This window comes from Chrysemys picta, chromosome 1, assembly GCF_011386835.1.
Source record: "Chrysemys picta bellii isolate R12L10 chromosome 1, ASM1138683v2, whole genome shotgun sequence".
Classification (NCBI taxonomy): domain Eukaryota; kingdom Metazoa; phylum Chordata; order Testudines; family Emydidae; genus Chrysemys; species Chrysemys picta.
Window position 1 is genome coordinate 163,512,630 of NC_088791.1, and position 24,130 is coordinate 163,536,759.

The following is a 24,130-nucleotide window of genomic DNA, read 5'->3' on the forward strand; positions in this document are numbered from 1 at the left end:
TCGCTCTGCCCCACCCCCCCAGCCGCCACATGCCCCGCCCACTGCAACGCCCTTTCGCCTCCCCAGAGCCCCCGCCCCTGAAACTCCTCTACCCAGGGCGAGGCTGGAAGCGGAAGTGAGTGCACCGCTCAGGACGCCATTAGGAGAAGGTCAGAGGCGCCAGAGGGCGGGGCCGTTCCATGTGGCTCCTGCCAGCCCCGGTGCATTGTGGGATTCCTCCTCCCTCCCAGCCGGTCTCTGCTGTTCTCAGTCGCGTGTCGCCTTCGCGCACCACGAGCAGCCTGGCCCCGCCTCCCCGCCCGAGTCTGTGCCCGTGGGGCCCCCTCAGCCCCTCCCCCACCCGCTCCCTGCTCCCTAGAGCCCCGACACCCCCCTCAGCCCCCCTCCCCTCCCCCACCTGCGCCCTAGAGCCCCGACATCCCCCTGAGCCCCCATCCCCTCCCCTCCCCCACCCGCTCCCTAGAGCCCCGACACCCCCGTCAGCCCCCCATCCCCTCCCCCACCCCCTTTCTGCTCCCTAGAGCCCCGACACCCCCTCATCCCCCCCATCCCCTCCCCCACCCGCTCCCTAGAGCCCCGACATCCCCCTGAGCCCCCCTCCCCTCCCCTCCCCCACCCACTCCCTAGAGCCCCGACATCCCCCTGAGCCCCCCTCCCCTCCCCTCCCCCACCTGCGCCCTAGAGCCCCGACATCCCCCTGAGCCCCCATCCCCTCCTCTCCCCCACCTGCGCCCTAGAGCCCTGACACCCCCCTCATCCCCTCCCCCACCCGCTCCCTAGAGCCCCGACATCCCCCTGAGCCCCCATCCCCTCCCTTCCCCCACCCGCTCCCTAGAGCCCCGACACCCCCCTCAGCCCCCATCCCCTCCCCCACCCCCTTTCTGCTCCCTAGAGCCCCGACACCCCCCTCAGCCCCCCATCCCCTCCCCCACCCGCTCCCTAGAGCCCCAACATCCTGCTCAGCTCCCCCATCCCCTCCCCCACCCCATGCGCCCAGCCCTGTGCCCCATCCACCCCCTCCCCCACTGCTCCCTAGAGCTGTGACATCCCCCTCAGCCCCCAACCTGCCCCGCCCCCCCCAGTCCCCCTTCCACCCCCTGCGCCCCGCCCTGTCCCCGTGGGGCCCCCTCAGCTTCACCATCCTGCCCCCCACCTGCTCCCAGCTCCCTAGAGCCCCGACATCCCCCTCAGCCCCCAACCTGCCCTGTCCCCCCCATCCCCAACCCCCCCATCCACCAACTGCGCCAAGCCCCGCCCTGTGCCCGTGAAGACCCCTCAGCCCCCCCATCCCCTCCCCCACCCGCTCCCTGCTCTGTAGGGCCCTGACATTCTCTTCAGCCCCCCAACCTGCCTCGTCCCTGGGCCTCCCCAGCCCCCCATCCACCCCCAGCCCTGTCCTGGGGCCATGGGGACCCCTCAGTCCTGCTCCCCAAACTCCCCCTAGTTCACCCCCCAGCCCTCCGTCATCCCCCAGCCCTCCCCTCCCCTCCCCCACCCTGTTCTCTCTCCTTGGCCTTTCCCTTTGCCCTGCCAATGTGCTGCCTCCCTCAGCGTCCTCCTCCCACCCCGCCCCAATCGACTCCAGCCCATTTCTCCAGTGCTGGGCCCCACGTCCCTGTCACCCCATTGCCTTCTCCATCCCCAGTGTGCGAGTCCCTCATCTCCACTCTCTGCTACCCCCCAACCTGCCGGATTCCCCTTTTCAGACCCCGTGGGGCCCTCCAACCTGCCCCACCTTTCCTCTCTGGGCTCTCTAAATCCCCCAGTCCCACAGTGCACTTGGTAATCCTACTCTCTTCTACCTCTAATCCTCCTAGTCCCTTACCTTGGGTCCTCCTGGACACCTCAAACCCACAGTCCCGCCGCCCACATATATCCCAGTCCCTCATTCACACGCTGAGCCAGTCCCTTGGGGCCCCCACTGCCCACCAAACTTCTCCATCCATGAGGCCCGGAAGCGGGGGCAAGCGCCTGTGAGATGGAATGTACTGTTTCAATTAGCTATTAATAAGATGTTTTTAAAATACTGAAGTGAATCACTGACTTTGAACTGAAATTCAAAATGGAGTACATGAACTCTAACTTTGAACTCCATCTTTGAGAGGGGACTTATTTACTACACAGACTCTAGCTTAAACCAGTCAGAACCGGTTTTTTCCCACAAGTCCAACCCTCAGTGTTCCATCACCTCAGAACTCCCCCTGCCAAAAGGCTTTTTAAGGTCTTGTTCAGCGCCTGCGCAGGGCTGTCCATTCCAGTGACAGTTCGTACACGGTCGGGTCTTCGCAGAGCTCCAGAGCTGAGATCGAAGAACAACATCTATCCCATAGTGTGTTTGAGGAAGAGGAGTCCTGTCATCATCATTTCTATATCCTGCATTTCCTGGTGTCCATCATCCCAGAGGGTCTCCTCACCAGCGACAAGTACCATCAGTCGTCTGGACTCCCCAGTGTTCCTCCTCAAGGACTCTAAATCAGTCCAAGAGTTGTAGGTCCTGGGCATCACGCCTGTACGTGACATCTGCTGCATCAGAGCAATAGGAGAAAGGTTTCCGTGTTGGGGTATTGTTTATTGTTTTGTAGAATCCCACGGGAGGGTTTATGGGCCTGAGCTCCAAGCTCTCAGAGTCAGTCACTGATCCCCTATTTTACTGATTTATGGTTTTGCTGTTTCACTGTGTTGTTGTATTTCTCCCCCCCATTCTCCCTAGTTTTTCTGTACCTTTTATCCCTAATACACTTACCTTTATTTGCACCATATATCTTGTCTTTTCTTTCTTTTATTATATTTTATGGGTAGCTAAATCCACCGGTGACAGACACGGAACGGAGCCGAGTCTGCAGCTTCTGAGAAAAGGGCTTTCCCTGTTATATCTTCCCTCTACCATCTCTCTAGTATTTCCTTTGAAGCGTTACCTTCTTCCCCTTGAGGTAACACTCCCAATTTGGCTGGGCTTAGTTGTGTGTGTGTGCTGGGCTCACAAAGGCGTTTTGCTCCCTTGGGTTGGGGTGTGGTTTTTGGCACAAGGTGACATGGTTTGGTAGCCCTGTGGATGCCATGTGGTGTCTGGAATGGGGCATGTGTGTTCCCATGATGCCCCTTCCCCTCTGCCTGCAGAGCTGAGGAAAGACAGGTCTGAGGAGCAGAGCAGGAGCTCTGGGAAGGAGAAGAGCAATATGAAGATGGAGTCTAAGATGACACCAGGTGACTTCTGTGGAGGGAGACATGCTGGACAGTGCCAAGGACTGGGGAGACAACCAGGTATGAGCCCAGGGCGCAGAGAGAGCTGGGGGAGGGTCTCTGAGTCTGTAACACTTCCCAGTCCTCTCTCACAGATGGATTCCAAGAGGGATAGGAAGGAGAGGACAAGAGCCCCAGTACTAAAGAAAAATAAGGTGCATCCTAGCTGGGCCTGGGGCTCTGTGGGGTTAAGACTAGTGGAAGGGACAAGAGTCTCCTGTGCAGTGTGACTATGTTGGGTGCAGGTGCAGTTGGGTGCTTTCTAATTGTAGCTCTGACAACATCATGGGAAGGGGGTTCAGGGTAGAGCCCTGAGGTGTGGGAGATGCGAGAAAGAGAGTCTGGCCATCACGGCAGATTGTGATGATAACTTTTGTTTTTCCTTCTTGTGTTGTGTTTGGCACCAAGGGAAAAGAAGTGTGTGCTGGAGGTGGGGGACAGACTCCGTCTCGGTGGTGAGATGGAAAGCGAGCGAGAGCGCAAGCGTTGTTGATGCCAGGCAAGACCTGTCCAGCTGGGAGCAGAGCAGCTGTCACTGTCTGTGAGACCAGTGTCTGGTTTGGTGAGGGCTCTGGTCACAGCCCCCCTGGCTCCAGGCAGGGACTTCCCGTTAGCTGGGTGTGTGTGTGTGTGTTTAAAAACAAACAAACAAAAAAACAAGAAAAAGGGTTTCCTGACTAGCTGTAGAGTCAAGGGAGATGATGTTGCCATTTGCGGGGGCTGTTCATCTCTCTGGCCAGCGGTGGTGTTTGCTCCCTAGCAGTAGGTTGGGTCCGTGAGGGTGACTCCTTGTTCTGAGTTTTGTTCCTTCCTCCTAGGTTTTTCTCTCTCTCTCTCTTCTCTGTGTTGGCCAACTCACACTCAAACTCTGTCCCTCTCCTTTCGTGAACACCTGTCACGTTCAGTTGCCTGCATCCTCTTCCTCTGCGTCCAGTCTCCTATGGGCTAGTCTGGGTCTATCTGCCTATCATAGAATCAGAGAATATCAGGGTTGGAAGAGCCCTCAGGAGGTATCTAGTCCAACCCCCTGCCTAAATCAGGACCAATCCCCAACTAAATCATCCCAGCCAGGGCTTTGTCAACCCTGACCTTAAAAACCTCTAAGGAAGGAGATTACACCACCTCTCTAGGTAACCCATTCCAATGCTTCACCACCCTCCTAGTGAAAAAGTTTTTCCTAATATCCAACCTAAACCTTCCCCACTGCAACTTGAGACCGTTGCTCCTTGTTCTGTCATCTGGTACCACTGAGAACAGTCTAGATCCACTGTAACCCCTAGGTCCTTTTCTGCAGAACTGCTGCCTAGCCACTCGGTCCTTAGTCTGTAGCAGTGCATGGGATTCTTCTGTCCTAAATGCAGGACTCTGCACTTGTCCTTGTTGAACCTCATCAGATTTCTTTTGGCCCAATCCTCTAACTTGTCTAGGTCCCTCTGTATCCTATCCTTACCCTCCGGCGTATCTAACACTCCTCCCAGTTTAGTGTCATCCGCAAATTTGCTGAGGGTGCAGCCCACGCCATCCTCCAGATCATGAATGAAGACATTGAAGAAAAGCGGCCCCAGGCCCGACCCTTGGGGCACTCCGCTTGAGGCATGGTCTCTGCCATACTGGGAAGAATGCGTACTGCCTGCCAGGCTAAGGGGGTTGCTCTTCCCACTCCTATCTTTCTAGAGAGTTTGGGGAGCCATCCTAGCTGTAACTGGGGCACAGCGTCAGTGGCCAGTCATGTCTTTGGGGCTGTGGGGTCTGAGACTGAGAGGGGTGGGCTCACGGTCATGATTTTGGACACTGGAGAAGTGGGGCTGGGATTAGAGATGCCTAGAACCCCCCTTATCACTTCCTAGCTCCATTACTGCGACACCCAAAAGCCTTGCTCAGGGGCCACGCCCAGTACCAGGTTTCCGATGGTGCCCTGGCCCAGCCCTCTTCACTTGTGATGCACCCTGAGGCCCCCCTGCCCGCTGACTCCTCTCCCCTCTACTCCTCCTTGTCCCCTGCTCGCTCCTCTTGGCCGGCCAGGCCTAGGGCTCCTCTCTGCCCCCTGCCCCCCACCCACTGCCACTGCTCGCTCCTGTCCGCCGCGGGTGGTGAACGCTATAAGGGTAAGGCTCTCTTATCGGGCACTAGCTCTCCTAGCTCAGCACGTGTGGGGTTCCTTCCTCTGCCCAGAGTCTCCCAACGACCTGTGTCTTGTGGACATGAGCCTGCTCCTGTCGCCAGGTGGCTGGCAAAGGAGTCTCCTGCCTGGGGAGGCTGTGGCATTGTGATGCAGGCACAGTGCAGCAGGCAGTTAACACTAGGGCAGTAGTTCTTCCTTCCCAGAAACAGGAAGTACGTGCTTGCAAAAGGGGACAGTCCCCCCAACCCCCCAGTGCAGAGCAAAGTCGGTGTATCTCCGCAGGGAGCAGCAGGAACTCCTAACCCTACATGGGCTGGGATTGATACCTGGCTGGCCTGGGCCCCTAGAGGTGTGAGAGCAACGTGAAGATTTGTTTGTGGCTTTTCCCCTTCAGGGTGCCTAAGGAGCTCTTTCTCCCAGAGCTGCATGGGAGGAAGTGAAGGCTCAGCCCTGAGCTGGAGGCTGGCAGGGATATTCTGTTCAGGGCTGGTGGGGGGGAAGCTCCCTGCGGTGAGGCTTAGAGGCTCTCTGGTGCAATTGGGCCTGTGAGATATTAGTCTTGCAGTATTTGTTCAGTGCTGATGGATTGGCTGTAGGAGCTGGGTCGTCTGGGGAGTCCCCACAGAACTGCCCGAGGAAAGAGGGGGCTGTTCAGTTCTGCTGACTTTGCAGCTGGACACAGCCTTTTGGGTCCTAGTGCCGGTGGTGCTCCCTGTCTGTGTGCTGGGAGGGGCCATCCTGTTCTCTGTACAGCAGGGAGTGCATGTGCTGGGGCGGAGGGGTGGGCTGGGGGAAATAAGCAGTAGGGAAGGAAGGGGGTGGGATGGGGAGGAGATGGGCAGTGGGGAAGGGACATGGGATGGGAAAGAGAAGGGAATGGGGGATGCGGGGACAGGGGAAAATCGGGAGCCTGGCATGCAGCATCCCCTTGGCAGCAGCTGAGGCTCGCCCGTTAAGCAGCCCCATCGAACCCTCCCCCTGACTAGCCCCACCTCCCCTGCATGTGTACCACCCCGATAAGCCCCCGGACACACACTCTACAGAGCCCCAGCCAGCTGCACTTGGACCCCCACCCCAATGAGCCCCACCTCCCCTGCACCCGCCCTGCCGCTGAGCTCACCATACCTAGACACCCCCTGCTGAGCCCCAAGCACCTTCACCTGGACCCCTCTACAGTCCCACTGCCCCATCAACCCCCAACGAGCCCCTGTGCATCCAGATCCCCCACTGAGCCACCTGCACCCCGACTGCTCCACCCAGAACCCTGTTAGCCCCACCTGGATCCCCCCCACACTGAGCCCCTCCACACTTGGATCCTGCTGGGCTGAGCCTGCCTCCCACACCCGGTGCACCTGGCACAGAGGGGCAGTGGCCAAAGGTGTTCCTGGGGCAGGCCCATCCCTTACACTGTGTCAGGGTCAGGTGCAGCCTCACTGTCAAGTCCCTGTCCTGGGAAGGGAGGGGGGAGGCTGCAGGGTGATCTCCCACCTCCATGCAGCCAGTGGCCTGGGCTCCCCCTGCCAGGCTGCAGCTTCCACGTTTATTTATTGACAAATAACATTTGCAGAATTTTAAAATAGTGCACAGAATTTGTAATGTTTTGGTGCTGAATTCCCTCAGGAATATGGAGTGCTGGGCAGTTGTGGGGGAGCTGTGAGAGGAGCACTAGGCAGTGGGGGGTGCTGGTTAGAGGGCTCTGCGGGCCAGAGGGGCACTGGGCATGGGAGTTGCCAGGCATAAGGGGGTGGGGGTAATGGGCGGGGGGTAGTATGACAGAGCACGCTGGCAGGGCTGGGTGGGCCAGTGGCCTCTGGCGGGGCTGCGTGGACCGTGGCTGTACCTCCCTTCTCCCCCCATGCCTTGCCCCTGGCCAGCCACTCACTCTGGGGATCAACCCCCCTCGTGCCATGCCCCATTCCCCCATGGGAGCCCACAAATCTGTTTGGCGCCGGCCCTACAAAAGGTTAATCGGGCCCTGTCCACGCTTCCTTGTGCTGGGCAGTGCATGGACAATCGGAGGGACAGCAGGATGATGTGGAGATAGATGAGTGTGTGAGGCAGGCAGATGGATGAAGGGGTGTGTGGCATACAGTGGGGGCTGGTCCTGTCATCTGCTGCCCCCGTCTGACTCCGCCCCTGTCTCTCGCAGGCAGCACTCAGCAGAGTGTGGCTCTGTAGCGTTACACTGGTGCCTACATCCAGTGCGTACACCTGGGCGTAATGTGCTCCTGGAGAGCTCGGGCAGGGACAAGCGTGGGGCTCACGGCTGCTGAACCAGCTATTCCAGAGATTGCCACAGATCTCACCCCCCTTGGGCAGCAAGATCCTGGCCGGGGGTTCCTTGTCCCTCCTCGCAGCCAAAGCAGCCTCCTCAGCACAGAGACCGAGGTCACCTGCCCCCGCCCAGCCTGGCTGGAGCTGCTCCAGCCCCGAATTGCTGGTATCCAGCCTGGCTGGAGTTGATTTGATGTCCTAGCGGAGTCCGTTCTTTCTCCCAGGTAGATTATGATTTTCCCCACTGCGGTTAGTTGCTCTTTCTCTGCTTCCCCATAGTCCCTCCCCAGAGTCTGTCACTGCTTCACCTAAAAGCTGCTTCCCCTTTGGGGCAGTGTGTTCTGAGGTCTCTGCTGGCAGCAGGGACACTGCTCTGGCTTTGGGCAGGTGCTTGGCAAGGTAGGGTTGTAACTTAGAGCTTTCTTCAGCAGAAACTTTAGTAAAATTAGCCTTTTCCTCATTTCTGAAAGTGCAGAATAACACTCAGGCACACGCCTGCTCCCCGGGGGTATGTGTGGGTAGGTGTCAGGGTGCAGTGCCCCCTGCTGCCCAGGTGGGATAGTGCCATGTGTGTATCTCCCTCCCAACACTGTAATAGTGACCCCTGCTGGCCAGGCACGGGAGTGCCCTGTCTGTGCCTTCTTGTTGGAGCAGTGACCCCTGGTGGCCAGGTGCGGCAATGCCTGGCATGTATCCCCCCCTATTGTTGCTGCAGCGACCCCTGGTGGCCACTGATGGCAGTTGCCTATGTGACCCCACCACTACCATTGCACCTGTGATGGTTGGTGGCTGGGTCAGGCAGCACCCTGTATGTATATCAGCCATTGGGGCAGTGCCCTCTGGGTATCCCACGCTCATCTCGGTGACGCGTGTTGCCCAGGCGGGGCCGTCCCCTGTGTGTATTTACACACCCCAGCCCCTGCACTGGGGTAGTGACCACTGGTAGCCAGAGGAGTCGGTACCCTAGGCCAAACCGGACAGTCCCTCCGCAAAAGAATAAATGGACACAAATCGGACATCAGGAATGGTAACATACATAAGCCAGTAAGTGAACACTTCAATCTCCCTGGTCATTCTATTACGGATTTAAAAGTCACTATCATTGAACAAAAAAACTTCAGAAACAGACTTCAAAGAGAAACAGCAGAACTAAAATTCATTTGCAAATTCAACACCATTAATCTGGGCTTGAATAGGGACTGGGAGTGGCTGGTTCATGACAGAAGCAGCTTTTCCTCTTCTGGAATTGACACCTCCTCATCTATTATTGGGAGTGGACTACATCCACCCTGATTGAATTGGCCCTGTCAACACTGGTTCTCCACTTGCGAAGTAACTCCCTGCTCTCCATGTGTCAGTATATAATGCCTGCATCTGTAACTTTCACTCTATGCATGCGAAGAATTGAGGTTTTTACCCATGAAAAGTTATGCCCAAATAAATGTGTTAGTCTTTAAGGTGCCACCAGACTCCTTGTTGTTTTTGTAGATACAGACTAACATGGCTACCCCCTGATACTTGCCCTAGGTATGTTCTTCACCTCCCCCAAGGTGGCAGGGGCCTGAGTGTCAGGCAGTGCCTGGGTATCTTCCAACCCCGTTGTGGCCGTGAGCCCTGCTCCTGGTGTGCGTCACTCCCCCACTAGGGATGTGCCCTGGTGGCCACGTGGGGCAGTGCCCTGTGTGTAGCCCCCCCTCACCCTCTGTGCCAGGTATGGCAGGCACTGATCCCTGTGGGGCAGTGCCCTCTGTGTATCCCCCAACTGGGGCAGTGACCCCTGCTGGCCAGCTTGGGCAGTGCCCTGTGTGTGTGTGTCCTATTTGGGTAGTGACCCCTGGGGGCTAAGTGAGGCAGTGGCCTTTGATTTCCTCTTCTCTCCACACACACACACACACACACACACACACACACACCTCCCTCTCTCTCTCTCTCTCTCTGTCTGACACAGTGCCCCCGTTGGCCAGTTGGGGCACTACCCGATGTGTATCTCTACTAATTGGAGCAGTGACCTCCTGGTGTGCCAGTGCCTTATTGGTATCTCCCTCCCCCCCCCAACACACCATTGTGGTAGTGGCCACTTCAGGCAGTGGCCTGTTTCATTCCCCTACCACCACCATTGCAGCAGTGACCCCTGGTGGCCAGGTGAGGCAGTGCCCTGCATGTATCCCCCCAACCAGTGCCCAGTGTGTGACCTCTAGTAGCCATGTGGGGCAGTGACCTGTGTGTACCATCTCCACTGGAACAGTGACCGCTGGTGTCTTGGTGCTAAGATGCAGCCACCTCTGGGTTACACAGTGGGGCTGTTTATAGGCCAGTGGGGACAGGCCCCCTCTGTTCCAGGAAGTAGGGGAATGGCTGGGACTCGGGGCAGAGCGCTCCATCTTGTATGTACATGTGACGCGCTGAGCACCTTTCCCCGACGTGAAGAAGACCCTGTATGGCTCCAAAGCTGGTCCAGTAACAGGTATCACCTCACCTGCCTTGTCTCCCTGGTATTCTGCAAGTGTCCAACTTCCCCTTCGCTGCTGTTGTCCAACCCCCTGTGACAATGCGGTTTTGGCGGAACCCAACTGAGAGTGCCAACTCAGGACAAATTGCTTAAATAGGGCAGTTACAGCCCAAGGCTGGGGTTTTTTCCACCTTTAAGGCAAACCACCAGCCAGACTAAGAGGACTCCAGTCTTACCCCACTGGCTAACTGCAAGTCTCACAAGCAATCTCCTTAGATACTTTAGTTTTCCAGTATTACCACCAGTACCACTCGTTATGGGGACAAATGGTTATGAAAACCAATACCCCAGTAAAAGAAAAAGGTTCTCCTGATCCCAAAGGACCAAGCCCCAGACCCAGGTTAATATACGAATCAGATCTTACCCACAAATCACGCTGTTGCCGATCCTTTAGAATTTAAAATCTAAAGGTTTATTCATAAAAGGAAAAAGATAGAGATGAGAGTTAGAATTGGTTAAATGGAATCAATTACATACAGTAATGGCAAAGTTCTTGGTTCAGGCTTGCAGCAGCGATGGAATAAACTGCAGGTTTAAATCAAGTTTCTGGAATACATCCCCCGCTGGGATGGGTTTTCAGTTCTTTGTTCAAAGCTTCAGCTTGTAGCAAAGTTCCTCCAGAGGTAAGAAGCAGGATTGAAGACAAGATGGAGATTAGGCATTAGCCTTATATAGTCTTTTCCAGGTGTAAGATTACCTCTTTGTTCTTACTGTGGAAGATTACAGCAACATGGAGTCTGGAGTCACATGGGCCAGTCCCTGCATACTTTGCTGAGGTACAAGGCGTATCTGCCTTCTCTCAATGGGTTCATTGTATAGCTGATGGTCCTTAATGGGCCATCAAGCAGGCTAGGCAGAGCTAATTTCAGCTTGTCTGGGATGTTACCCAGAAGCATAGCATAAGTTTGCCATACAGACAGTATAGAGCCAATATTCATAACTTCAACTACAAAACTGATACACACATCTAGACAGCATAATCATAACCAGTAAACCATAACCTTGTCCTAGACACCCCATTTGACCCCCTTTATACAAGATTTGGGTGCCACTACAGGACCTTGGTTGCAACAATGATCTATACGGTTCCAGTTTATGTCCATAACGTCACACCCCCCCAGGCAACACCCCCCAGGTCCCTTCACCTGCCAAACCTCCCCTGGACCCTGAGCACGACTCCAACCCTGGGGGGGCTCCCCACCTGCAAACCCTATGGAGCCTGGGGGGCGGCCTGCTCCAAGGAGGGGAGGGGAATCCTGGGGCCACAAACTCAGTCACGGGGTTGAGGCTGCCCCTGGAAGGAGAAGCGGGGTGGGAGGGGAGAGAAGAGTGAAGCAATGCATGCTGGGAAGTAGACTCGTAGAACTGGAAGGGACCTCGAGGGGTCTCTAGTCCAGTCCCCTGCACTCAAGGCAGGACAAAGTATTATCTAGACCAGCCCTGACAGGTGTTTGTCCAACCCGCTCTTCAAACTCCCCAAGGATGGAGATTCCACAACCTCCCTGGGCAATTTATTCCAGTGCTTTACCACTCTGACTGTTAGAAAGTTTTTCCTAATGTCCAACCTAAACCTCCCTTGCAGCAGTTTAAGCCCCTTGCTTCTTGTCCTATCCTCAGAGGTTAAGAAGAACAATTTTTCTCCCTCCTCCTTGTAACAACCTTTTAGGTACTTGAAAACTGTTGTTATGACGCCTCTCAGTCTTTTCTTCTCCAGACTAAACAAAATCAATTTTTTCAGTCTTCTCTCAAAGCTCATGTTTTCTAGACCTTTAATCATTTTTGTTGCTCTTCTCTGGACTTTCGCTAATTTGTCCACATCTTTCCTGCAGTGTGGCGCCCAGAATTGGACACAATGCTCCAGTTGAGGCAGAATTAGCGAAGAGTAGAGCGAAAGAATTACTTCTCGTGTCTTGCTTACAATACTCCTGCTAATACATCCCAGATTGATGTTAGCTTTTTTTGCAACAGCGTTACACTGTTAACTCATATTTAGTTTGTGATTCATTATGACCCTCCGAGATCCCTTTCCGCAGTACTTCTTCCTAGGCAGTCATTTCCCATTCTGTAGGTGTGCAACTGATTGATTGTTCCTTCCTAAGTGGAGCACTTTGCATTTGTCCTTATTGAATTCCATCATGTTTACTTCAGACCATTTCTCCAGTTTGTCCAGATCATTTTGAAGTTTAATCTTATCCTCCAAAGCACTTGCTCCCAGCTTGGTATCGTCCGCAGGCTTTATAAGTGCACTCTCTATGCCATGATCTACATCGTTGATGAAGATATTGATGTAGCGTCTCCCTGGGGCTCTATCTCCCCTCAGCCATATCGAGGGTGGTGTGGTGTCTCCTGCCTCCATCTCCCATCAGCCACTGTGAGGCCCATGGCACCATGGGAGTGGTTGTGTCTCCTGCCTCCATTTCCTGTCAGCCACTGCAATGCCCGGCCCAGACTTCCCATTTCCGGTGCGAGTCCGGAAGCAGACGTTTCCATGATGTGGTGCCGGGAAGGGTGATGCTGTTGTCAGGAGAAAGCAGGCGGAGTAGGTGGGGTCCGTGCTACCGTGGGGAAGTGCTGTCCTTGCTGTGAAAGGGCCCAGCCGTTATGGGAGATGTCGTCTCCCTGCTCTGCCATGTTCTGCACCAGCCCCTGCCTGTCACAAGAGGTGCAGGCTACAGGCTGTGGAGCTGCAGCTGGGAACCCCACAGCCCAACGTGTGTCAGGCACCCCCATTCTCAATGCCCCTAGTCCCTGCCGCCACCCCACCCCATCAGTTATAGAATAGGAGGTAATTTAACTTCCGCTCACTGTTCCCGGTTGGACTCTCATAGAGCACAAATTGGGAAACAGATTTTTTTTCCAGTGGCCATTTACCACTGGTGGTGTATGTGATGGAGGCTTTACAGAGTAGGTAGATCATACCATGCGTTGACTTTTGCTGCTGCTATGTGTTAACCCTTCTTGTACAATATCCATCAAAATAATAGTAAACAAGACACCAGAAAACACACAACATAATTTTGGTCGTGACAGTAGACCATTGGTGTTCTAGGTTGTTCTGCTGGCACCAGCTTGCCTGTAGAGTGTCTGAAAAACAAAAGAAGCTTTTCCTAGCCCCTCCCTCCCCTCGTGGGGACAGATTATTGCTTAAAAATCTCTCTCTTTTACAAATCTCGTTGCTGATTGCAAGAAAAACAGAGGAATTACCTCCGTACTTTCCTGTGATTTGTTTTATAGACAGGCCAGATTTCAATGGCTTCTACCCTTAAAGAAAAGGGTGAATTATCCTATTGTTCATTTATGAAATTCAGGAGGTGGTGTACCTCAGTTTCCCTTCTTGTACAGCAGACCAGGTTTGTAGTGGCTTCTCTGCTGTGCCAAGCTTTAAGTTTATTCACAGGTAATAGCTGAGAGTATTACTATGAGATCTTTGAACATGAGATTTGTTTTCAATTACCATTTTTAGCATGCTTAAAATTACACACCTTATACATTGTTACAAGGTTACTCACTAGCATTTATTTCAAGGTTTAATATTGTGACAGTCTGATTACTTAGAGCCACTGCAAGGCTGGCTGTTTCTGACATTGCTTCTTTTGTACATTTCACCCCTGCTCTTGCTTCAGAGGTACACTGTCTTTTAACTTGTTGTGTCCCTCCTGCAGTACTTAGCTGCTATGTATTACCAAAGTAAAAAAAAAAAAAAGATCCACAATCTCTCTCCATTTCCCCAGTTGTGGCTGCCCCTGCCATGGCCACACTTAAAAAGATATTGAACTTCATAAACACCTGGAAGTACCCAAAGGGTTAAATGCTAAATCCTAAAGCCACCTCACACTAGCTGGCCATGTCTGGCAAAAGGGTCTGTCAATGTTGCAACTTTGGATGTGAGATTTAAATGGAGTTTTAGCGGCATTTAAAAAAAAAAAAAAAAAAAAACAGAACAAAACAAACCTAATTTATCTCAAACCTACAAACAGGATTTTACAAACCATGAGTGTGGTTTAGGTCCTTAAAACCTTGCATAATTACACACAAATATTTACACACACAAATTATTTTTTGCTTAGTATACCTTGCACAGCTCTAATTGTTTTTTTATAATGCTGTACACTGATTACATTCCCATACACCTATCTAGTGATTTTGATTACAAACTATTCCCATTTCTCCTCAGAATAGTTGTAAAGACTTCTGGGGATAACATATCGTGGTAGCTGTAGCCACTCTACCTGACCCCCTTGCATAATTTGTTTAACTACCACAGTTCCACTCAATGTGACTGTACCTCATTGCACATATATTTACATTTACATAACTGCATTTTATTATTAAACCAAAAATTCCCTTTTTATAACACCACAACTGTTACTTTTTAACATTTTCACAACTCCTAAGTGTTTACTTCCCTACAAAGTCTGTAGTATTCATTTTTGCAAAAGCTACATGTAACTTCACTTATTTTAAATCACTTACTTCTGCATTCAGTTCTTTAAGGTGCAATACAGCTGTCTTACCCAGTGCTTTCCCCCCCCCCCCCGCTTTTATTTGCACCTCAGTCAGGGCCGGTGCAGGGATATTTTGCACCCTAGGGGAAACTTCCACCTTGCACATACCCCTCCCCCTTGCACATCAGTTCATTGAGGGGCAAATCCCAATGAGCCTTTATAGACCCCAGGGGCCAGCCATGCCCAGGGGCTGCTCCCCAGACCAGGTTCCCCCGCCCCCTGAACTCCCCTGGAGGGGGCACAACCCCTGCGTGAGCCCTCCCCACCCTAAAGAGCTTCCATACAACCCCACTGTAATACAGAACCATTTGCCTATTCACTACAATGATCTCCTAAAACACTGAACCTTAGTTCAATCAGGATTAACCTCATTCAGCAGGGATCACTCAGATACTGCAGGAAATCGCCATCTATCTCACTGCCACTGAATTGTGTGGTAGCCACATTTCACTCAGACAAGAATTGCTACAGGTTCAGGGGCAGAGACTGTGTTCCTGCCCCTTCCACCCACTGCCAGCTCAGCCTCTGGTAGCTCCCAAGTGTTCCACCCTCTAGTTATTCACTTTGAAGACTGAGCAACAATTCAGAACAAAGATAAGTTTTTTGCCACCTTCTCTCCAATAATGTCTGGGAGGTGTTTGATTGTTAGTTCTTCCAAATTACTTGCTGACTCTTTTCAATCTACAATTTTTGTAGCTCATTTGATAGCACTTTATTGTGGGCATTTGGTGTCTGAAATTTGAGCAGTCAGTAAGTTTGGGAGTCAGGACTCCTGGGTTCCATTCCTCCTAGAGCCTGGGGAAAGTCTTGGGTTCTAATCCTAACTCTGCCACCGCCTGCCCATTTGATATTAGAGAAGTCACTTCACCTTCCTCTGCCCTAGTGTCTCCCTCAAGAAATGGGGGACAATAATCATCCCCTAGCTCTCTCCCTGGGCGGGGGCGGCTGTGAGGCTCCATTCAAGAGTCTGTGCAGCTTTTGGAACTCCCCCGGCTCATAGGAAGTGCAAAGAAGGGCAGTAAATGACGCCTGTCCAGCCTAGGGAGGATGATCTGGGGGGAAGACACAGGATTTTGTGCAGCTTGGGAAGCAGGGGAGTGCAGTGATTACAGCAGGGTGCAGGCACTCCTGGGTGCTAGCTCTGTCTTTGGGGGCATTTATCCTCTATGGGCTAGAACAGGAGTCTGGCCTGGAACCCTCTCTGCAGCTGGTGGTTCCTGACACATTGCACTAAAGCTGGAGGTGGATTAAGATTATTGGGACCCTGGGAACAGAGAACATTTGGGCTCCCCACACTCCATTATAAACATGAATTATCAAAATGCCTTAAAACAAAGACTCCATTCAGTGTTTGCACACAGCATTAATAATAAAGCAAATCATAGCCCAGTTCATTCTGCCTAAATTAACGGCTCAGTTTTTTCACATGGAAAATGAATATGGCTAGATATTATTCACACCATTATACAAAGGTGCTCACTGCTAATATGGACAACACTGGTGGTACACGAATCAGTCATTCACAGGTCAACAAGTGGTTCTTTCATCTCCCCCAATTTTCTTAAACCCTGACCATTATGCGTTTTCCCCACCTCTTGATCCTGTTACAGTCCAGTTTTTCCACTGTGGAAGCGAAGACGTCTGAAAGACGACAGTCACAATTCCAAAAGTAAATTAATTAAAAGAAATAATCCTAACCTGAGGAGAAATTAACTCTATCATTAGAACTTTAATTTTCAGCCAATGGTGAAAACTGGTTTAAAAGAAAGTTTGCAACTGATCACATAAACTATGAACAAATGTTGAAAGAATCTGATATGTGCCATAGTGACTCTCTTGGCTTTCTCCCCAAGGCAGTTCATGGCAAACCATTTTACCAATTAAATTTTAGGACTAACTATTTCAGCTAATCAGAAACTAGTTTATACGCATACATTAAATCTCACTTTTAATAGGCCAGTTTCTGATTAGCCAGTGCACACAACAGATGTTCGGTCATTACTAAGCCAGTGAGAATATAGTTTTTCCAATAATCCTGCAGGGAGAGAGACTATTCATCACTCCATTATAGCAATGCCTCCTCATCGGTGTATTGGAGGGAACATGTCACTGGAATGTCTCACAAGAGAAATTTCTCCCACTTCTATAACTATCTGGGTTTGTCCTTTCTGTTTTATCCCCCAACCCGGCTTGGCGTTGGCATGCACGTAGCAACAGACGGCCATTAGCCCATGATAACAGTCGATTCCACTGACCATCTTTGTTCGGTAAACTTGGGCGGGCCACAATTCATTTGTGAAATTCGTAGCTGAGTGAGTTGGGGCTGGAAGCTGTGGCCCAGTGTAAACAGAGCCACATCAGTCCATGCTGGGTGAGGGGGAAACACACACAAAGATCTGAAACGTCTGGTCTGTGGTAAATAGCGCTATGGCCTTTCCTCCACTGCTAAGGGGGGAGAACTGTACTACAGAAGGTCTCATAGCAGCTGAGCACGGGCTGAATAATGCCCTGTCACAATGGACCCAGCAAGAACCCACACTAAGATCCCAAGGCTGTGAACCACGTGCATGGGAGGTGGGCTCCACAAAGGTCTCGGGGTACAGGGGGGTAAATGGGGCTACATCATGACATACTAGGATGGGGTAAATAATGCTGCATTGTGAGACGCAGGGGTAGAGGCATCCAAAGGCCTCGAAACTATGGCTGGCGGCATAAAAAACCCAAACCAAGCCTCTGTCTCACCATACATTTTGCAATCAGCAAAAGACACAGGAAAAAAACCTGGAAGAGAAGAGAATGGTCACGTCTGGGGGTGATTGAACATTGAGAGGCAAGGAAGAGGTGATGGGGGCTTCCACAGGGTGTGCGTGTGTGGGAGGGTGGAGGGTTTCCATGATCCCCCCTTGAGCACGACAGCAGAGCGTTTCCCCCGCCCCCGTGCTCATGGGGGTTGCAGTTCCCTGGGGACTGCCCTTGTGGGTTGAGGTCGTGAGGATTTCCCCAGCTGCCTCACACCCCTCTTTCGTCTCTGTTCTCCTGGTTGCTGATGTGCTGCAGGTTACAGCCCGTGTCCTCGCGGCTCAGCATGGGTTCGGGATGGTCTGACTCCAGCCAGGAGTGCGCATTCCCACCAAGAGCACCAGACACCTCCCACTGTTGGCCAAGTTGGAAGCCGGAGCAGGGCTGGGGAGTCCCCCCCCCACACACCGGGGTTGGGCAAAAGCAGGTCCCTGCCGGTGTCCCCTCCCCTCGGAGCCGCCGCCCAGGGCAGGTGGAGGGTCCACGACTCTGTGGCTCCTCACAGCTGCCCTTGTGCTCCGGGTCAGGGAGAGCTGCGCAGGCAGCTGTGAGAAGACGCGGAGTTGCAGATCTGCCACCTGCCGTGGGCAAGCAGGGAGCCCGGGAGATGGGGACACAGGGCAGGGGATGCTCTCAGCCCCCCTGCACCCTGGGCAGGTGGAAGGCCCACCCCAGCTCCCCACAGCACCCCGGGGTCCCTGGCCAGGCTCTACGTTGGCCTGGCTGGGGGGGTGGGGCTTCGGGGGGGAGGGAGCAGGGTCAGCCCTGATGAAAAGTGGATGGGCAAGGGCCATCCCTCCTGAGGTCCCTTCCAACCCTGATATGCTATGATTCTATGATTCTATCCCCTTCAATAAGTGGGTGGGCCCTGGCCCCCGGCCCCCCCAAGTCCATCACCACTGATTCCCACGCAGCTTGGGGCTGGAGGAGACACCACAGGAGGCAATACTCCCCATCTTCCTTCGCCACCTAGCCCTGGCTGCCCGGACAGGCCTGGGAGGATGCAGAGGGGGCCCGTCACCAGTGATGGTGAGAAGTCATAGGCAGCAGCAAAGAAAACAAGCAGAAGAGGGAGGTAGCATCTGTTGCTGCTCCCCCAGCCGCACTCACTAACTGATCCCCCACCGGCTCATCCAAGAAGCCTTACCCCAAGCACGGCCAGCACGGCCGGCAGAAGAGAGGACGTAGCAGCAAAATCATCCTGCCCGAGCATCATGAGATTTTCCCAGGGTCCCCCAAGTTGCCCGAGGCACCTGGGCATGGGCCCCCTGTACATTGATCCACCACTGCAATGGCTGCGGAGCTCAGGATCCCGCTTCCCAGAATGCCCGGAATGCCAGGCGGAGACGGAACACGTGGGGAGCGACCACCAGAGCCAATCAGAAGCCAGCGCTCGGAGACAAAGGGCTCGGTTTACATTCGGTTGTTGGCTGTTGGTGGAGTGGAGCGGAGGGAGACGCATCACAGCCTGGGAGGTGCCCATTGACACTGAGACCGAAGACCTGGTAAGAATCCCCACGTGTGCTTGTTTTCCTTGTGAATTTCAAGCTGGCCAAGGAACACAGGTTTCAGAGTAGCAGCCGTGTTAGTCTGTATCCGCAAAAAGAACAGGAGTACTTGTGGCACCGTAGAGACTAACAAATTTATTAGAGCATAAGCTTTCGTGGACTACAGCCCACTTCTTCGGATGCATATAGAGTGGAATAAATATTGAGGAGATATATATACACACATACAGAGAGCATAAAGAGGTGGGAGTTGTCTTACCAACTCTGAGAGGCCAATTAAGTAAGAGAAAGAAAAAAAACTTTTGAAGTGATAATCAAGATAGCCAGTACAGACAGTTTGATAAGAAGTGTGAGAATACTTACAAGGGGAGATAGATTCAATGTTTGTAATGGCTCAGCCATTCCCAGTCCTTATTCAATCCTGAGTTGATTGTGTCTAGTTTGCATATCAATTCCAGCTCAGCAGTCTCTCGTTGGAGTCTGTTTTTGAAGTTTTTCTGTTGTAAGATAGCCACCCGCAGGTCTGACATTGAATGACCAGACAGGTTAAAGTGTTCTCCCACTGGTTTTTGAGTATTATGATTCCTGATGTCAGATTTGTGTCCATTAATTCTTTTGCATAGAGACTGTCCGGTTTGGCCAATGTACATGGCAGAGGGGCATTGCTGGCACATGATGGCATATATCACATTGGTAGATGTGCAGGTGAAGGAGCCCCTGATGGTATGGCTGATGTGATTAGGTCCTATGATGATGTCACTTGAATAGATATGTGGACAGAGTTGGCATCGGGCTTTGTTACAAGGATAGGTTCCTGGGTCAGTGTTTTTGTTCTGTGATGTGTGGTTGCTGGTGAGTATTTGCTTTAGGTTGGGGGGTTGTCTGTAAGCGAGGACAGGTCTGTCTCCCAAGATCAGTGAGAGTGAGGGATCATCTTTCAGGATAGGTTGTAGATCTCTGGTGCTGCGCTGGAGAGGTTTTAGTTGGGGGCTGAAGGTGACAGCTAGTGGTGTTCTGTTATTTTCTTTGTTGGGCCTGTCTTGTAGGAGGTGACTTGTCGGTACTCGTCTGGCTCTGTCAAACTGTTTTTTCACTTCAGCAGGTGGGTATTGTAGTTTTAAGAATGCTTGATAGAGATCTTGTAGGTGCTTGTCTCTATCTGAGGGATTGGAGCAAATGTGGTTATATCTTAGAGCTTGGCTGTAGACAATGGAATACAGGGCGGCATCAGCCCCTAGAGAACTGATACTCAACTCCCATTCTGCTGCGCAGGGGCTGGGAGGGAGCTGGTTGTGTGGGGGTCGGGCCCCTTGTAAATGCTGTTATTGTTGATGGGTTATTAGTCTAGTTGCTCCTGTTCTTTCCTTAGCACAGGCCTTTCTTCCCTCTGCCCAATAAGCTCCCTCACTTGTTGTGTTGTTCCTGGGGGGATTGTGATAGATTTGTACCCCTTGTGCCTGGACAATGATCCTAGTCTGTTATTGGGCACTAAACACTTCCCCAGGGCACAGTAGCCCTTGTGACTCAGGCACTAGGAGGGGCCCCCTGGGGTGGAGTCAACAGATGTCAAGAGAGTCCTGCACTTAGGCCGGAAGAATCCCATGCACCGCTACAGGCTGGGGACCGACTGGCTAAGCAGCAGTTCTGCAGAAAAGGACAGGGGGATTACAGTGGACGAGAAGCTGGATATGAGTAAGCAGTGTGCCCTTGTTGCCAAGAAGGCTAACGGCATATTGGGCTGCATTAGTAGGAGCATTGCCAGCAGATGGAGGGACGTGATCTTTCCCCTCTATTCGGCACTGGTGAGGCCACATCTGGAGTATTTTGTCCAGTTTTGAGCCCCCCACTACAGTAGGGATGTGGACAAATTGGAGAGAGTCCAGTAGAGGGCAACAAAACTGATCAGGGGGCTGGGGCACATGATTTATGAGGAGAGGCTGAGGGAACTGGGGTTATTTAGTCTGCAGAAGAGAAGAGTGAGGGGGGATTGGACCTCAGCCTTCAACTACCTGAAAGGAGAGTCCAAAGAGGATGGAGCTCGGCTATTCTCAGTGGTGGCAGATGACAGAACAAGAAGTAATGATTTCAAGTTGCAGTGGGGGAGGTCTAGGTTGGATATTAGGAAACACTGTTTCACTAGGAGGGTGGTGAAGCACTGGAATGGGTTCCCTAGGGAGGTGGTGGAATCTCCTTCCGTAGAGATTTTTAAGGCCTGGCTTGACAAAGGCCTTGGTGTTGGTCCTGCTTTGAGCAGGGGGTTGGACTAGATGCCTCCTGAGGTCAACAAACCAATGTACAACTTTAGAGCCCACAAGTCCACTCAGTCTTACTTCTTGTTCAGCCAATCGCAAAGACAAACAAGTTTATTTACATTTCCAGGAGATAATGCTGCCCACTTCTTATTGACAATATCACCTGACAGCGAGAACAGGCATTCGCATGGCACTAGTGTAGCCGGCGTTGCAAGGAATTTACGTGCCAGTTATGCTAAACATTTGTATGCCACTTCATGCTTCAACTTGTAGATTGCACTATCGGTTTTTTTTTACAGTACAAATATTTGTAATCAAAACTAATAATTAGGGCTATCAATTAATTGCAGTTAATGCATGTGATTAGCTCAAACCAAGTTAGTGCATTGTTTTTTGTTACGAGAATTAATTGCACACCAGGGCACCGTACTCAGGGGGGTGCCACTGTGTGCCTCTGGGGCAAGGGTGCCCCTCCTCCCACCACGCTGCTCCACTGCTGCTCCCACCTCCTGGCCCCCGCCCCCATGGAGCCGCCCCGACTAAGCTGCCTGCCCACTGTCTGCTGTGCAGAGCGGGGGTAGGAGTGGGGGGCTGATGTCAGGGTGTCCCCGATCTGGTAGCTGCTGAGCTGGGGTTGGGGAATGGGGGCACCTGTCTCATGTTGCCACTGGCTCAGGAGTGAAGCCTGGACACCTGGGTTCTCTGCCTTCTCAGGCCGGGGAGGGGGTGTGGCCCGGGGCTACAGGAGGACGATGCCTGTCCAGACTGACTACAGGTCTCTGTCACTGACCCCATTGCTCTAAGGGATGAGATTCCCTGGGGGTCCCAACACCGGGGGAGCTTTGGGAGCAACCTGCAGGTTGAGCCCTGCCAGTGTGTGCAGAGCCCAGTCCAGGTGCCCCCCGGGGCGCGTGGGATGAGAGGGAGTCGCCCCAGCTGGGGGGCAGACAGGCCCATTGGTGAGAGGCTGCGTTGCCCCAGACTCACGGCTGCTCCCTGCTCAGTTCCAGGATGGACGTGCTGAGGAGGATTCTCAGGAGAAAGGCTCCGCAGGTGGCCCCGGAGCCAGAGCGGGGCAGCTGCCAGCATCCCCAGACAGAGAGCCGCCCCTCCATCCCCATGGCATGGGAAGCATCTCCCGGCCACCCCAGGAGATGGACCTGCTCGGCCTTGCTCACCAGAAGGAAACCAGCTCCCGGGGCTGGTGCCGAGCGGAGAGAGACGACATCCAGGCCGAGATGGAGGTGGCCCACGTTCAGTCTGGGCAGGCAGGACACAGCCCATGAGAGGAGCCAGGCAGCGCAGCTCTGGGTTTGCTTCTGCTGGAAGGCCAGCCCTCAGCCCAGCCGCGTGGGCCAGCAGGAGGCATCCCCAGGGCAGGAGCTGGGGGATAGCTGCCCCAGCAGCTCAACTGGTGCCGGAGGGGAGAGCAGCCGTTCCCTGGAGGCTCCCTGCAACACGGAGGCCGAGTGCTCCTCCACTGCAGGTGAGGAGACCCCCTGGGCATGGGGAGGAACAAGAGGCCATTAACACCCAGTCACTCTGTCAGAGTCATTGGGGAGATCCCTGCCCAGGGGTCTGGCCTGAGCCACGTGAGCCCAATGACGTCAGCGGGAGTCACAGAGCCACCCCTGCAGTGGGGCATGGGGGGAGCTGCTGGGAAGTGGGTCCCTGATGCTTTGGGGCAACTCCCAGGAAGGATGGGACAGTGAAGGGCCTCATCTGTCATGGGGCCATAGGGCTGAGGGGTCTGTGGGAGGGGCAGTGTGGGGATCTCTCTGCCATGAGGCCCTGGCGCTGAGGGGTCTGTGAGAGGGGCAGTGTGGGGATCTCTCTGCCATGAGGCCCTGGCGCTGAGGGGTCTGTGAGAGGGGCAGTGTGGGGATCTGTCTGCCCTGGGGCCTGGGGCTAAGGGGTCTGTGAGAGGGGCAGTGTGGGGAATCTCTCTGCCTTTGGGTGCTTACATGGGAGGGGGAAACATTAAATCTTCTCTCCCCATCCCTTCACACCCCTGTCCTTCCTCTTCCCCACTCCCCAGCAAGAGTCACCCTCTGCCCTTGTCTCTCTGACGCAGAGACCCCCACGGACCAGTCAGAGAAGAAGGACCTTGCCCCTGAGGAAAAGGCAGAGGAGGATGAAGATCTGGCCACAGAAGGAGAGGAAGAGGAGGAAGACCTAGAGACACAGGAGGAGGAGAAGCAGGAAGAGGAAGTCCTGACCACAGAAAAAGAGGAGGAGGTGGAGGACCTAGCCATAAAAGAGGAGGAGGACATGACCACAGAGGAGGAGAAAGACCTGGACACAGTGGAGAAGGAGGAGGATGAGAACGTGTCTGCAGAAGAGGAAGAAGAGGAGGAGGAGGAGGAGAACGTGTCTGCAGAAGAGGAGGAAGAAGAGGAGGAGGAGGAGGAGAACGTGTCTGCAGAAGAGGAAGAAGAGGAGGAGGAGGAGGAGGAGAACGTGTCTGCAGAAGAGGAAGAAGAGGAGGAGAACGTGTCTGCAGAAGAGGAAGAAGAGGAGGAGGAGGAGGAGGAGGAGAACCTGTCTGCAGAGGACGAGGAGGAGGAGGAGATCTCCATAGAAGAGGCATAGGACTTGACCACAGAGAAGGTGGAGGAAGAAGAAGGTAAAGGAAGAGGAAGAGAAGGACGTGGCCCTGTTGGAGGAACACCTGATCATGGAGCAAAAGGAAGAAGAGAAGGACCTGGCCATGGAGCAGGAAGAGGAGCACCTGCCTATGGAGGAAGAGGAGGAGGACCTGGCCATGGGAGTGGAGCACCTGGCCATGGAGCAGGTGGAAGAGGAGGAGAACCTGGCTACAGAGGAGGAAGAGGAGGACCTGGCCATGGAGAAGGACCACGCCACAGAGGAGGACAAGGAGGACCTGGACCAGGAGGAGGAGAAGGAAGAGGACCTGCTAA

The 24,130-nt window shown here is 53.4% G+C and overlaps 1 protein-coding gene across 1 annotated transcript; it reads left to right on the forward strand.

Annotated features, from left to right (window-relative positions):
• Nucleotides 1-1,517: 1,517 nt before the first annotated feature.
• Nucleotides 1,518-23,801, forward strand: LOC135975930 (ribosomal biogenesis protein LAS1L-like). Its single transcript, XM_065570095.1, has 4 exons — nucleotides 1,518-2,509; nucleotides 3,118-3,261; nucleotides 22,214-22,695; nucleotides 23,284-23,801. Exons 3-4 carry the CDS (start codon nucleotides 22,221-22,223, stop codon nucleotides 23,799-23,801), a joined length of 993 nt encoding a protein of 330 aa, XP_065426167.1. The 5' UTR covers nucleotides 1,518-2,509; nucleotides 3,118-3,261; nucleotides 22,214-22,220.
• Nucleotides 23,802-24,130: the final 329 nt, after the last annotated feature.

Bases quoted from the DNA above. Each gene is read 5' to 3' on its own strand.
- LOC135975930 (XM_065570095.1), top strand. From the start codon at position 22,221: ATGGACGTGCTGAGGAGGATTCTCAGGAGAAAGGCTCCGCAGGTGGCC. The intron at 22,696-23,283 runs GTGAGGAGACCC...TCTCTGACGCAG, and splicing joins CGAGTGCTCCTCCACTGCAG to AGACCCCCACGGACCAGTCA.